We start from the raw sequence: 15,771 nt of genomic DNA, 5'->3' as shown, positions 1-15,771 counted from the left end.
AAGAAAACAGCTTACTTTAAAGTGGCTATCATGAAACCAATTTAAGGTTAGTTCTGTGCTTTTTAAAACATCTAATATTGCTTGGGGGCTGGAGGAGGGGACTGTAAAAGAGTACATACGACAAGCAAATTCCAGTTCTAGGAATTTATCCCAAGGAAATAATTAAGCAGTTAAGAAGGGCTCAAGAGTTTAGCAGTAAGGTTTATCACAACTGTTTATAGTAATGAAAATTAAAAACAGCCTCAATATTTAAATGGTTGAATGGTCAAATTACAGTATACTCTTTCACAGAAGTATCACACAGCCAGTGAGAATAATGTTGTAGAATTAAATTTACTGACACAGAAAGATCCATGTTATATTCCAGTTTGGGGAAGAAAAACATTATCTCTGCAAATATGTGCACATAAAAATTGTCTAGAAGGACATATATCAAGATATGAGGGCTTCCCTGGTGGCTCAGCGGTTAAGAATCCGCCTGCCAATGCAGGGGACACGGGTTCGAGCCCTGGTCGGGGAAGATCCCACAGGCCGCGGAGCAACTAAGCCCTTGTGCCACAACTACTGAGCCTGTGCTCTAGCGCCCGTGTTCTGCAACAAGAGAAGCCACCGCAATAAGAAGCCCGCTCACTGCAATGAAGAGTAGCCCCCCCTCGCCACAACTAGAGAAAGCCCGCGCGCAGCAACGAAGACCCAACGCAGCCAAGAATTAAAAAAAAAAAAGATATGAGAAGACTAGTCATCAGAGAAATGCAAACCAAAACTAAGGAGTTACAACTTCACCACCACTAGGATAACTATAATAAAAAAGACAGATAATATCAAGTGTTGGGCATCTTTATGTCAGAGCTAAGATTTATATGTTAGACTGTTACAAGACAATAAAACTAACTTGACTTTAAAAATATATATATCAAGTGTTGGGGAGGATGTAGAGAAATTGGAACCCTCCTACACTGCAGGTGGGAATGTAAAATAGTGCAGCTGCTTTGGAAAACAGTTTGCTAGTTCCTCAAAAGGTTAGACAGAGGGTTACCGCATGACCCAGAAATCCCACTCTTGGGTATATACCCAAGAAAAATGAAAATCCATGGCCATTCAAAAATCTGTACCCAAATGTTCACAGCAGCATTATTCGTAACAGCCAAAAAGGGGAAACTCTAATGTCCATCAAATGAAGAACGGATGAACAAAATGTGGTATATCCACATGATGGACTATTTATTCATCAATAAAAAGGAACAAAGCACCGATACAGGCTACAACATGGATGAACCTTGAAAACATTACGCTAAGTGAAAGAAGCCAGACACGAAAGACCACATGTAGCATGATTCCATTTATATGTAATGTCCAGAACAGGCAAATCTACAGAGACAAATGTAGATCAGTGGTTACCGGGGGCTGGGAGGTTTGTGGGAAATGGGGAGTGACAGCTAATGGGTATGGAGCTTCTTTGGGGGATGACGAAAATATCATAAAATTGATAGTGGTGGTGGTTGCACAATTCTGTGAATATACTAAAAGTCATTGAACTGTATATTTTAAATGGGTGAATTGTATGCTATGTGAATTATAGCTCAATAAAGCTGTTAAAATGTTAATAGAGGTAATGTTTGGGTAATAGAATTATAGATATGTTGTGCGTTTTAAAAAAATTTAGACTATCTATGCTTTCTTTTTTCTTTATTACGACAAATATGATAATACTCTGAGAGATTTATTTTCAAATCTTCCCATGTTATCATACAGAAAGCACCAAACACACAAAAGATTTGAAGGAAAGGCAATCACCTTTCTTATAATAGTGGAAATATTGGAAAGAACCCATATGACCCCAGTAGGGTGATCACCAGGCAAAGCATGGCTTATTACCACATCAACCCTGCTCAGCTAGGACCCCAGTCCCTAACCTGGTTCTGGGCACAGAAGGCTCAAATGCTTTCTGAGTGGATGACGGTTTACTAAGGTGCTACTGAAAGTGACAAATGCAATGGTGCACTCAGAACATTTCCTAACAGGTCACAGGAGACATTCTGTGAAAAAAAAAAAACTGAACAAAAATACAGAACACAGGGACTTCCCTAGTGGCGCAGTGGTTAAGAATCCGCCTGCCAATGCAGGGGACATGGGTTCGAGCCCTGGTCTGGGAAGATCCCATGTGCCACGCAGCAACTAAGCCCCCGTGCGCCACAACTACTGAGCCTGTGCTCTAGAGCCCGTGAGCCACAGCTACTGAGCCCGCGAGCCACAGCTACTGAGCCCACGTGCCACAACTACTGAAGCCCGCGTGCCACAACTACTGAAGCCCACCGCGCCTAGAGCCTGTGCTCCACAACAAGAGAAGCCACCGCAGTGAGAAGCCTGCGTGCAGCAACAAAGAGTAGCCCCCGCTCCCCGCAACTAGAGAAAGCCCGCACACAGCAACGAAGACCCAACACAGACCAAAAAATTTTTTAAATAAATAATTAAATAAATAAAATATATACAGAACACATTTTTACACTGTTCGACTTGCTGTGTCTTTGTACATGAAGATCATAAGATAATCAGAAGTGATGCAGAGACTGTGTAAAAGGAACTTAAAATTTTTAAAAGTCACGTAAGCAAGGACCTTGGGATTTTTTGTTTGTTTTTGTATGGTATCTAGTTGCGGGGGGGGGGGCGCATTTTAAGTTCTACTTTTCCCAGTCCGTATGTGGTCTGGTGCACTCACTCATTTAAATATCTCTGAGCATGTGTTGCTCTGAGGCAGCAAAGTCTGAAACCAAACATGGGATATAGGTAAACATAAAGATAGGAAAAAAAAAAATCCCCAGCCCCTGGGAAATATAGCCAACCAGCATGTTTATTATTCACAGACTATGATTCACTGTCCCTATTTTTTAAGCCAGCCTCATACTCTAATCATATTGCTAGGTTACAGGCCCCGAGTTATGCGCGCATAATAAAAACAGAATCCATCAAAATGATACATTAGGCTTTTCTCCCCTATATCATCTCTTTACGGAGAACATCTGATCATTATAAAACATACACAATATTAAGCCTAAGGATTACTGTGGATTCCCCAAACCAAAGAGGTTTCCAATGAAAATGAAATAGTTATCCAATGATTCTTCAACCTGAAGAATGGAGACGCCATCGGAGGCATGCAAATAACTATAACCCCCAGGCCCGTGCAGATGGCACTGTTCTGCTCAGACATGAAGAAACCTTTACATAGCTCACTGGTTTTATATTCGGGAATATGGTCTACCGTCGAACGTTCTCAAGAATCACTCTCATACACATTTTCTCTTGTGCTCTTAGAAGCCACATGACTGCGGAGAGCCTCCTGGGCAGGCAAGTTAATGAAACAAAACAAACGCACGTGCACAACTACAGTCTAATTTCAGGATCAGCAGTCCTGAGAACATGAGCTTCATGAAACACCCTCCTCACTCTCCTCGTGGCAGCAGTATTAATACTCGATACCTCCTATGAGGATAATTCATGCAGGTGATAACTATCAGAATAAATGATAAGCAAGGCCATTTCTAGTTAAGACTCATGTCTCCGTGTGTTTTTGTGCACACGTGATCTGCAATTCTCCGTGAAGTTGTTTATCCCCCTCTAAAACCAAAACATCGGCTGAATAAAAGAAATTGCATATCCTCTCCCTGAAGAAAGTACCCTGCCTAACGTGCCACAGATCTCTTTGGTACTTGAGAGAAGTGACACCCAAACACTGTACAATGAGGACCACAGGGCAGCAATGATGCAACACAAACCAACATTAGGCACAAGATCCAGGTCCAGGAAGGAGGCGAAAAACTCACTGACTGAATAAGCACCTTCTGGATTAAAAAAAGACACAGCCCTGAGTGCTTAGTAACACCGATATAACTGCATTTTGGATCCGGTAGCCTGGAGTCTCAGCTTGCAGGTGAGTCAATGTCTGGCTCAGACACACACTGAAGGAAAATCACAATACTGCCTCCTCTGCACTAGTTACTTCATCAATCAAAAAGAAACAGCAGCAAAAAATATTCCTTGCTCAGGCATAGTGTAACATTGAAAAATGATGACTTAGAGTAAAAAACACCTTTGGGCGGTGGCAAGGAGAATTTACATTACCTATGATGAGCCAGATCCCTTCACACCTGTTAGTGTGTTAGCTGTCCCCATTTCACAGATCAGGAAACAGAGTCTCTAAGACTCTGAGGACACAGCTACCAAGGGACCAGAAAGAACTCAAGTTTGTCTGATTTTACAGCCAGTACATTCTGCACAACATCACTGCTGCCTAGTTTAACTGCAAACTCGGCAATGCATTTCATTTAGAATTTTAAAATAATACTTCCCACTATGTTTGGGGATCGAAGTTTCTACTGGTAGGTAATTCTGGGAATGAAATTCTGACCTTTGCCCTTAAAAGCAGTTACACTAAAACATAACCTTTTGATAAGGGTTGGACTCTTTTACCATGAACTCTGAAAAGTTTGGATTTCTAAATACAATTTGGAAATATTTACATGAACCTAAACTATAGTCCCAACTAAGGCTAAATAGTTATTTTTGGTTCTTTAGCCAAAGTTGTTCAATAACTAAAACACTAGACTCCAGTGACAGAATAGCACACGAAAAGATGTGGCAAAGAAAACAATATGCACAAGGCTCTGATGATATGAAATGACTGATTTCCATTTCATACATTTTGGTCACTCTCTTTACACTCTTATTTGTGCACAGATGCCAGGCAGCAGTTAACCAATCCAAGATGAAATGTTCAAGTTCAAAACCTGACCCCAGTTTTGAAAGTGGATTTTTAAAAAATTCCATCAGAAGGAAAACTTAACTGACATGAGTTTTATTGTGAAGTGTGTACAAATTCTCCTTTAAAAAAAACCTCAGGATTTCCCTGGTGGCACAGTGGTTAAGAATCCGCCTGCCAATGGAGGGAACACGGGTTCGAGCCCTGGTCCAGGAAAATCCCACATGCCGCGGAGTAACTAAGCCCATGCGCCACAACTACTGAGCTTGCACTCTAGAGCCCACGAGCCAAAACTACTGAGCCCACGTGCCACAACTACTGAAGCCCAGGTGCCTAGAGCCCGTGCTCTGCAATAAAGAGAAGCCACCCCAATGAGAAGCCTGTGCACTGCAACAAGGAGTAGCCCCCGCTCGCTGCAACTAGAGAGAGCCCGGGTGCAGGAGCAAAGACCCAAAGCAGCCAAAAATAAATTAATAAATTCATTTAAATAAATAACTCTGAATTTGAAAAAGGTGGCCTCGTATTACTTCAGCTGTTTCCAAATTCTTGTTACCCCAAGAGCACGGACTATTATTTACCTAAAATGCATAACCTCCAAAGAGTTCATGCTGTGGCACTCAGGTATACACATGTCAATTCTCCACCTGGACACCTGGTACCTGATACACCATATTAAAAAGTACACAGTGGAGGTCATTAAACAGAACCTGCTCCAATGCACCATACCCACATCCTGAACAATACGTTTTCTTTCTTTTTTTTTTTTTTTAAAAAAAAACACTCACTAATTTAGGTTCTTCCAACCAGAAGCGGAAAAAAAGCCATGTCTGTCCACAAAATGTCCTCCCAGCCACGGTGCCCGAATCCACAGCCTGAGTGAAGGCCTGAAAGTTAAATAAATGTAAACCAGGCTCTTCTCTCCAGAAAAAGATGAAAAGACTTTTTGGACAGCCCCACGGTGCTCTCCCGTGAGGAGACAGTCCTCCGTTTAAAGTTTCGAAGCGGCTTCACTGCTGTCCCATATGGGGTCTTGAAAACAAGAGTACCATTCCCACCGCTTAACCTGCTTAACGATGTCTTGCTGCCTGAAAGGAAGCCCGCTGTCTCCAATGCCAAGAAACCTGCAAGGCAGGTAAGCGGAATCAAGCTCTAGGGTAAGAACGCTTACCCACTTCCAGTGGCATTCGTTTCCCAAAGTTCTCGCATTTTGAAAAGTTCAAGCTAAGATTACAAACGCAAGACATTCCCTTCTCCTTGGTTACAGGGCCCTTTCTGCCCTTCCTCCGCGGCCACCGCCAGGCCGAGTTGGCGCCCACCGGCGGGAAGGGTCCGGCAGGTGGGGCGGCCTCCCAAGGGCCCGGGGCCTTCTGGAGACCCCAAGGTGCCGCTAGGACGACACAAAGTTGCGCCGGAGAGCACACGGCCGGGTAGGCGCTGCTCGTGACAGCCGCGCTGGCCCGCGAGGCCCCTGGGTGGCGGACGCCTCGGCGGGGCCGGCCGTGGCCGCCACTCCGGCCGGTCAGGAAGCCGCCACTCCCCGCCAGGCGCCGTCTCCGCCCGGGCGCACGGAGCCTGGGGCCGCCGCCGCCGCGCTCCCGGCTCGGACCCCGGCCCGTCCCGCGCCGTTCCCCACTCCAACCTTCCCGGTCACTCACCCGGAGGCTGGCCAGCAGCAACGCCAGCAGCAGCAGCAGCTGCAGTAGGGCAGGCATGGCGAGGACTCGGCCCTGACTCCTGACCGGTCCGGCCGGCTCCAGGGGGGCGGTGCGGGCGTGCAGAGGACGGGGCGTGGGCGCCGCGACAACAGTGCGGCGGCGGCCGGGACTCCGCAGACGCAGAGCTATCTAGGCGGTGGTGGCACCCCCATTCCCGGCCCTTTAAGTGCCGGGCGCCGGCGCTTCTTCCGGTCGGGGCGGGGCAGGAGGCGGGGCCGGCCTAGGGGCGGGTCTGGGATTGGGCGGGGCCCAGGCTTGGGGGCGGGCTGGGGTTGGCCTGGGCGGGGCTGTCGCTGGAGGGGCGGGGTTGTAGGCGGTGCCAAAGGCAGCTTGGGCCTCCGGCTGGCCTTGAGTGCCCCGGCCGCGGCGGCAGGTGAAGAGCACCAGGCTTCTGCGTCGGGCATCTAGGGACGCTGAGTGATCGAGGCAAAGAGCTTGCCTGAGGGCAAGGGGAGACTGGCAACCCCGCCACACGGGCGCATTCCCTGCCCCAGGCGGTCCCAGTGATCCCGCTGAGAGATCCGCTGCGTCAGACTTGATCAGGAAAGGCCAGGAGACAGCCGGTGCCGAGTGTCCAGAGTCCCCGCTCCACCTTCCCGCCGTGGTGGGATCGTCAGCGACCTCCGGAGTGAGGGTCGGCAGCTGGCAGGGGATTCCTGCAACCCGGCGCTTCTGCCCTGCGCGCGGCTATTGCCGAGTTCGCAGCCCTGGGGTCCTCCAGCTGCGCCTCAGTTAGTCCAAACGTCCCTTTCTTTGTCCTCAGGAATTCCCCTCAAATCATGTCCACAGCCAACAGTTCCCTTTGGAATAACCACGGCCAAATCATTCGCCAAAAATTACAAGCAAAGAAGGAAACCATTTCAGCTGCTGGTGTCATGTGTGTTTATGTGGCATTTGTAGATGTGACCTCGTGAAGCTTGACATGTGTCCCAACTCACTGGAGGGAGTGGGTTTGTTGAGGACTCATACAAGGTCCTTTTGAAGGTTGTGGGCTATTAACCTGATGTAAAGAGCCCCGCAGCTGTTTGGTCACTGTCTCATGCTGCCCTCCACTTTGATGGAAGCCTCTCTCCAGAGGACATTTGTAACAAGACAGAATAAACTAAGGTTCAGAGCACAACATTTCCATATTCTAGGAGAAAAGGAAAAAAAGGATGGCAGCTTCTCTAATTTTTTTAAAATTAATTAATTTTATTTTTGGCTGCCTTGGGTCTTTGTCACTGCCCGCATGCTTTCTCTAGTTGTGGCGAGCAGGGGCTACTCTTCGTTGCAGTGCGCGGGCTTCTCATTGCAGTGGCTTCTCTTGCTGCGGGAGCACGGACTCTAGGCGCATGGGCTTCAGTAGTTGTGGCTCGCAGGCTCTAGAGCACAGGCTCAGTGGTTGTGGCCCACGGGCTTAGTTGCTCCGCGGCATGTAGGATCTTCCTGGCCCAGGGCTCCAACCTGGGTGCCCTGCATTGACAGGCGGATTCTTAACCACTGCACCACCAGGGAAGCCCTCTAATTTTTCTTGACTTGCTCATATGACAGCCTAAGATTTTTCAGGGTTTGGGGGAAAGGAGTAAGCAATGCTAGAGAAATAAAGAAGTAGGGACTGTATTCAATATCTTGTAATCACCTATAAGGGAAAAGAATCTGAAAAAGAATATATATATATATATATATATGAATCATTTTCTGTACACCTGAAACTAACACAACATTGTAAAATCAACTATACTTCAATAAAAAATAATATAATAAAAAAAAAAAAGTAGTGGGAGACTGACCAGATGTCTGACCTGGGTGCATGTGAGTCAATCCTATCCCACTAGAGCAGACAGAAATGCTCATGGTAAACCAAATCCCATCAACAAAGTTCCCCATTCCCAACTTCATATGCCTGAATCACAGTCAAGGGACTAAACCCTTGCTGGAGAATCCAACACACCAGTTTAAGAGTAGGACAAATCTTGGCAACTGTGAAAGCAGTAGACACATTTTGAAAAGTGTTATCTGCATGTATAAATGCAAACGGAGAGGTTTGAGATTGGCGAGGGATGTGCAGAAACACAAGCTCCATCACTCCTGACCAGTGTGGCCAGGTGTCCAGGGAGGCGCCCACAGAAAGTGGGAGGAGCTCTTTAATGATTATCTGTCCGGCATGCAAGCTGACAACAGGATCTGTAAGACCACAGGGTTGAGTTAAAAGAGAAGCCTGATCAGAAAATGCTTTCACATGCCTTCTCTGGTGCTTTTTCTCCGACAGAGTGACTCTAGGAGGGGAACTTTCTGTGCTGGAACTCTGGCGGCCCTTTTACAATTCAAAATGTCACTGTGACCCTGTAAGCACAGCAGATAAAACACAAAGGGGAATGCTTACCTCAAACTGACTCATAAATCAGTTTTAAAGATCCAATAAAGAAAAAAAAATCCGTTCCAAGGGGACTGGACCAGGTAGGTATATTTATCTTGTACTCATCTGGACCAAATCTCCAGGCCATAACTGCACTGTTATAGGTTCTCAGAATTTCTTATGCACCAGTTAGGCTACTCTTATGCTTAATCAGACAGGCACATGTCTTGTGCCTGTCTCCATTTGATTGGCAACTCACACTGATAAGTTCTGGTTTTATTTACGGCAGCATTGCCCACAATCTTGTTCCATAGTCAAGTATTGTTTTAGACAGCTTTTTGCTTTTGATAAAGCAAAAGCTGGCATTGCTGATAAATACAGACAGAAATGGAAATATTTTTGCCGGGTGCCTTTGAAGTGGACCTGCCCATAGAAAAGGCCTGAAAATGACCTTTCTGGAAGTTGTTTTAAATAACATCCACTAAACAAGGCAAAGGCCATGGTTTTAGTGTAAAGATAAGCCCTCTTTTTCCACCAAGGTTAAAATATATGTTCAGCAAAGACTGGAGCAGGCAGGACCTGACTATGTCAGTAGAGGGGAAGGAGTGGTGGGAGAAAGTGAGCTAAAATCTTATTTTCACTTCTCTCTAAATCAGTGGCTCCCAAACTTGAAGAGTTTTTTTTTTTTTAAATAGATTCCCAACACCTTTTTCTGCCCTCTTCCCCCTACTGATTCTGAATCTCCTGGGGGTGGAGACTGTGTGTTTTCCAGTTCCCGCAGGTGATAGGGGCAGCCAAGGTCCTGGAAGCCGGCTCACTCATAATGTCCAGTGTTAATCCCTGGGGCCATTAATCCCTTTTCTTTATTTTAGCAAATGTCGCCCTCTAGTGGAAGTTATGATCCAGCCTTCAAATGTTTGTGCCTGTCTCAATTCTGTTTGAAAACCCTTCAAAATTTCACTTAAAAATGATTATGAAGTTGGTTTGCAGATAGCTATTTAGCGAGAGAGTAGTTTCCTTTGAAGGAGACTTGAAAGGAAAAGCTGGTAAAACCAGAAAGGGAGGTCATGGTTGAAAGCTTCAGTACCATCTCAAAGGAACAGTGTCTTTACCAGGCTAAATCCACTTTGACTATTTTGAGTGATCTCCACGCTGCCGCTGCTCCCAAACAGACTTGAACTTACAGCACATGTTGAGGGGTAGTTAAGGGATAAATAAAACGATGAAGCAAGAGTTTCTGGTAGCAAGCTAAATGTTTATCTCCTTCATGTCCTAATTTTTTAAGGGAAATTCTTTAAAAGCCACTGTCACTGTGAGCAGTTTGGTTCTTAGGTAAATAGAACCTTGGTTCTTCCTGTTCCAGGAGACTGGATTTGAAGAGATTGTGCCACTCACTCCGGAGAACTTCTCTTTACCACAGAATCCAATCTACTGTACACTTTTTTGCTACCGCAAAGATGATTCTTATCACAGTTAACATTGGTTGGCTGTGGGCTATTGTTTGGAAATGTGCAAACACATGTTTTATAGGACCAGCTCATGCTATCTGCACTGCAGTTCTATGAGGTAGTGTTCTTAGCCCCATTTTACAGATGATACATTGGAATCTTAAAAGATTAACAGCCAGGTGGGTAACACATAGCTAGTAAGCAGCACAACATGGATTTTTTTTTTTTTTTTGGCTGTACCTCACATCACATGGGATCTTAGTTCCCCGAGCAGGGATTGAACCTGGGTCCACAGCAGTGAAAGTGCTGAGTCCTAACCACTGGACCACCAGGGAATTCCCGCACAACCTGGATTAGAACTCAGCTGTCAAAAAAAAAAAGAACTCAGCTGTCTACATAACCTCGGAGTTCACTGAGGCAACCACAGATGCTGCAGCCTGTTCCACCATCGCTGGTTGTTATCCTTGCCCCTCCCCCAGTGTAGTGACAAGGTACCATTCTGTGGCCCGTAAATGTGGTTAGGCAGGAGCCCAGACTGCCTTGTCCCTGGAATACTATTAACAAACAGAAGTTTGTACACATATTTGGTGATAAGGGGCATTGCCTCAAATAACATGTAAGTCTCCTGATCTCACCTGGGGGTTGATTGTGCAAAAGCACAACTCACAAAAGGCACCGACCAGCCACCTGGGAGAGAAGAGTGAGCTTTCCCCTGGGGTTTCTGCCCTGGGAGGGAGCTCAGTCTAATCCTGATTATTTGTTCACTTGCCTCTGAGCTGTTGTATTTTACACCCATTTGTGCTGAGTCTATATGCCACCATGGTGAAGTGTCCATAGTGGTACCAGTGTATCGTGTATTAATATTCTCAAAGGGCCAGCTCAGTGCCAACGTGGAAACGGCCATCCTCTCAGAGTACCTCTTCTTCCTCACTGGTCAGTCCCTCCTAATCCCCTGGGATCCAGCTTATTTCAACAGAACTCTCTGGAAACTTCTCTCAAGCAGCTCATATTCTTTCTCCTGCAAAATCCCAGTGGGCTTGCTTTATCTTTTTTACCCTGGGCCTCTCTTCAGTTCACGTATGTTTTTGTTTGTTTGGTTTTTGGGTTGTTTTGGCCGTGCCGTCTGACTTGTGGGATCTTAGTTTCCGGACCAGGAATTGAACCCGAGTCCTCGGCAGTGAGAGTGCAGAGTCCTAACCACTGGACTGCCAGGGAATTCCCTCAGGTATGTTAACAGTTCTTTTTTCTTGAACTTTTCCTCCTTGGATGGTACCATTTTCTGGCTTTCCTCCTGTCTCTCTGTTCTTTTTCCTCCTTGCAGACTGTGTTTCTTAAGGTTCAAGATATATACCTTACCTGTTCTCCCTCTCTCCTTTCTACAAGAGCTCATTCACAGACATAACCAAATTTTATTTTTTTTAATTTTTTAAAAAATATTTTTGAGTATTTTTTCTTTTAAAAAAATTTTTTTGAATTTATTTTTTGGCTGTGTTGGGTCTTCATTGCTGAGAGCCGGCTTTCTCTAGTTGCAGTGAGCAGGGGCTACTCTTCGTTGTGGTGTGCGGGCTTCTCATTGCGGTGGCTTCTCTTGTTGTGGAGCACAGGCTCTAGGCGTGCGGGCTTCAGTAGTTGCGGCTTGCAGCCTCAGTAGTTGTAGTGCACGGGCTTAGTTGCTCCACAGCATGTGGGATCTTCCCAGGGATCGAACCCGTGTCCCCTGCATTGGCAGGCAGATTCTTAACCACTGCGCCACCAGGGAAGTCCATAACCAAATTTTAGAGTAGAAAGAAACTTTAGCTATAATTTTGTCACCTTCATTTTGCAGATGACCTCATCTTTGTCCTCGGACGGTTACCACTCATTCATTCATTTATTCATTCACTCTTTTAACAAATACCATCAAGGGCTTCTAAGTTCAAAGGATTGGTACCATGAAGGAATATCACAGTTTGCAAGTTGGTAAAGGTGATAGGACTTGCACAACGTACAAGGCCAACTGTGAAAAGTGCAAGAAGGTGAGAATAAACTCAGAAACAGAACTATGGTGTTCAAGAGAGAGATGGGTCTGGTGGAAGGAAGGAGGTGGGATGGACAGAGCAGGGAGGGCTTCATGGAAGAAGTGGTATCTGGGCTAGGCCTTTTGTCAGATCTGATAGGGAAAAGGAACAGTCTAGGGGGACAGGAGGACCCGAACAAAAGCCTGGAGAAGGGAAAGGACTGTGTGGCTTCATGGAAGCCCCAGCTGCCTCATTAGCGAGCTCGTGTGCTTGCTTCGACAGCACATACACTAAAAACAAGTGAGCTCGTGCTCGACTTCTACCCAGAGGAGCAGCGGGAGATGAGGCAGGGCAGGCAGGATGGGCCGGTGGGTGGCGGCGTTAATGTCAGGCTGGGCTTTCTTAGCAAGCAGCAGAGTGAGATGGGACTGAAGGTACGCTTCGGGGGGAGAGTTCGGGCAAAAGACAGGCATTTGAGAGACATCAGGAGCCGGTTAACAAGGGTTATTTGGGCCTTAATCTAGAGCAAGAAAAGGAAGGGGGGACCAGGGCTGATACAAGAGACCTTGCCAAAGCAGGATGGAAAATATTTGACTGGTGCAGTTAAACAAACAGGAAGATTCAGAAGAAGGAACTCAACAACAGTTATCAAGTGTTTACCATGTTCAAGGGACCGTATTACCGAACTGAACTTGGGGCCACTTGCCTGCCTCAAAGCAAAGCCAATTCACTGACACCAGGTTGTGATGAAGGAAAGCATAGTGTTTATTTGCAGCTCGCCAAACGAGGAGTATGGGAGAGGCTCATGCTCAAAACTCCCTGTTATTGGCTTTCAGGGATGGGTTTTTAAGGCAACACTTGGGGTGAGGGCTTCAGGGTGCATGACTTTCTTCTGATTGGTTGGTGGTGAGGTAATAGGGTGACGTTTCAGGAATCTTAATCTGGTTTCAACCAGTTTGGGGTCTACCTGCTTTTGCTCAGCTTATAGTCACCATCCTCCACTTGGGTGGGTGGTCTAATTTCCTGCAGAACTCAAAGATATGTGTGTCAGATCATTACGTACCTCCCCTGAGGAGGAACTAGGACTCTGTTTTATTGCTGAACTGTTGTCATTACTTTTCCTGTTTAACTGATTTTCCTTTGTTTCTGCATTCCTTCACTTCCCTAATTCCCAGGTCCCGCTCAGTTTCAGCTGTTCTCACCATGGAGGGAGCAAGTGAACAGGAATTAAGGCCCGCCTTGGAAAAAGGGCAGATATGCTCGGTGGTACCGGCTCTGCCCTAGTGGGCACCTACCCTGGTGAGGCCAATCATTCTACTCTACTGTGGTAGCTAAGTTTCCACAGATGGCCCCAAACAATACTTTCCCTCCTTATAAGCCATGCTGCTCTTCCCATCAAAAGTAAGAGCTATTTCCCTTCCCTTTGAATCTGGACTGTCCCCGTGACCGGTTTTGACCGTAAGTGACATTCTGAGACCTCCCAGCCCAAGTTTAAAAGGCAAGGCAACTTCCATTTCCTTCCTCTTGGAATCTAGCTGCCATCTGGGGAGACGCCCAAGCCACACTCAGGCCACACGGAGGAGAATGGAATTGCTTTCATCAACAGCTCCCAGCTGCCAGCCATCTAGGTGAGCCATTTTGCATGTTTCAGCCCAGTCAGGCCCCAGGGTGACCACATGGAACAGAAGTCCCTCTCGGCTGAGACCGTAAGCAGAGAGGGGAGGGGGTCTCCAGAGAAAGAGAACCAGGCATGGCTTTCTTGACATAAGAGAAGCCATTGCTGGCCTAAGCTATTTTGTGATCTTCTAAGCCTGGCCACAATGCTTGCCCTTGAACAGGTCTCAGTAATTAAAGATCTTAAGGCAAGTGAGGGAATGCAGGAGCAAAGGAAACACCGCCAAGAAAAAATAGTTCAGTGATAAAACAGAGTCCTAGTTCCTCCTCAATGGATATACACAACAATCTGGTACGGTCTTTTGAGTTGTTCTACAGGAATTTAGGCCCCCACCCAGGTGGAGGATGGCTAAGACCCCAGACTGGTCTGAACCTAAGGAATGATGTTAACTTTTTCTGACCTTTGTGCCTTCAGTCAACTAAAGCTTGGACTCTGTCAAACTTTGCCCCAATTCTGTGCTGAATTCTCCTCTACTCAAGGCCCTTCATGAATATGCACACACTGCCCCAGCCTCTTCATGAATATGCATATACTGCACCAGCCTCTTCATGAATATGCATATACCCTTAACTTAAAATTTCCCCAGTTTTGCTGCTTGGGGAGACACTGCTTTGTGAAATTTCCCCAGCATTCTCCTTACTTGCTGCAAGTAATAAATCCTTCTCCCAGTCTTTGGCTTGGTTGTGTCTTTTGGCTTGACAGCTACCAAGAGGCAAACCCTGTTTTCAGTTAACAAGGCTAGTTAACTCACAGATCTGTGAGAGATAATAAAATGGCTGTTGTTTTAAACCACTAAGTTATGTAGTGGTTTGTTGTGCAGTAGTAGTTAACTAAAACAGCTGCCCATCTGACCAACTTTACTTGACCCATGGGTAGGCTTGTATCCAATCTGGCCCCAACTAGAGGCAAGAAAAGAGACTCGTTTCCTTTTTACCGGCAAGGCCGGGAGGTGTGAGGCCCAGGAGCTGCCTCCATCGTGTAAAGAAAGCCAACACAAAAGAAAAAAGTTGACAAGTAAAGAGAAGCACAGATGCAGTCAAGGAACCCTGGACAAGCTTAAGTTCTGATTCTAGTTGGCTTGACATCAGCCTGCACAGCTCTTCTTCCCCTATTTAAACAAACCTTCCCCTATTTATCCCAGCTAGTTTGAGTTGGGTTTCCATCACTTACAACCAATAATCCCTGATTAAAGTACTAGCTCAACATTTCTAAGAGGACTAAATCAACAATATACATGACTACACCTGGCCCATGACCTACACGAAAGACATCATTTTACACTCACCATATTGGCAAACGTATAAAAAGTGTGACAATATCAAGAGCTGGTGAGGGTGGAGGCCAATGTGGTAGTGCAGATTAGAGCCTCCACTTTGGAAAATAAGTTGCTATTATCTGGAAAGTCGGAAACGTGCTTACCTAGCAGTTGTGCTTGTGTGCGTACCCCAAAGGATCTTTTGCACACACACGAGAATATTCAGAGCAGCTCTGTTTGTCATACTAAAAACTGGAAGATATTTTAAACATCTAACCCAAAGAGGAGACATGTATAAACTGCAGTGTAATTGTGTACTGGGATGCTACACAGTAGTGAAACGGGTCGCATTCCTACAATTCCTGGTTGCATTACATACAACATGAAGGTCACCAATATTAAGCAATAAAAAGAGCAAGTCACAGAAGAATATATACAGTATATTCTATTTCTATAAAGCTCAAAGGCAAAACTAAATAATATACAAATATATGAAGCGGGGCTTCCCTGCTGGCGCAGTGGTTGAGGGTCCGCCTGCCGATGCAGGGGACACGGGTTCCTGCCCCGGTCCGGGAAGATCCCACATGCTG

At 46.0% G+C, this 15,771-nt stretch overlaps 1 protein-coding gene and 1 non-coding gene across 3 annotated transcripts in view; both read right to left on the bottom strand.

The window, feature by feature from the left end:
* The window catches only part of ERN1 (endoplasmic reticulum to nucleus signaling 1), an 82,795-nt gene extending 76,157 nt beyond the window's left edge, over window positions 1–6,638 (bottom strand). Inside the window, exon 1 of one of the 2 annotated variants that reach the window (XR_003427651.1) lies at window positions 6,412–6,638. Coding sequence is in view for 1 of the 2 variants with exons in the window: in XM_027081195.1 (XP_026936996.1) it covers window positions 6,412–6,468 (57 nt within the window). In the remaining variant the exon portion in view is untranslated. The remainder of the gene's footprint in view (window positions 1–6,411) is intronic. The other variant, XM_027081195.1, reaches the window with a different exon arrangement.
* A 3,878-nt stretch (window positions 6,639–10,516) lies between these two features.
* Window positions 10,517–10,589, bottom strand: TRNAE-UUC (transfer RNA glutamic acid (anticodon UUC)). The gene has a single exon. It is a non-coding gene; the product is annotated as a tRNA-Glu (tRNA).
* Window positions 10,590–15,771: the final 5,182 nt, after the last annotated feature.

This window comes from Aethalodelphis obliquidens, unplaced genomic scaffold (genome assembly GCF_003676395.1).
Source record: "Aethalodelphis obliquidens isolate GAN/ISIS:26980383/991018 unplaced genomic scaffold, ASM367639v1 scaffold44, whole genome shotgun sequence".
Taxonomy (NCBI): Eukaryota; Metazoa; Chordata; class Mammalia; order Artiodactyla; family Delphinidae; genus Aethalodelphis; species Aethalodelphis obliquidens.
This window is presented reverse-complemented; position numbering and strand designations above follow the sequence as displayed.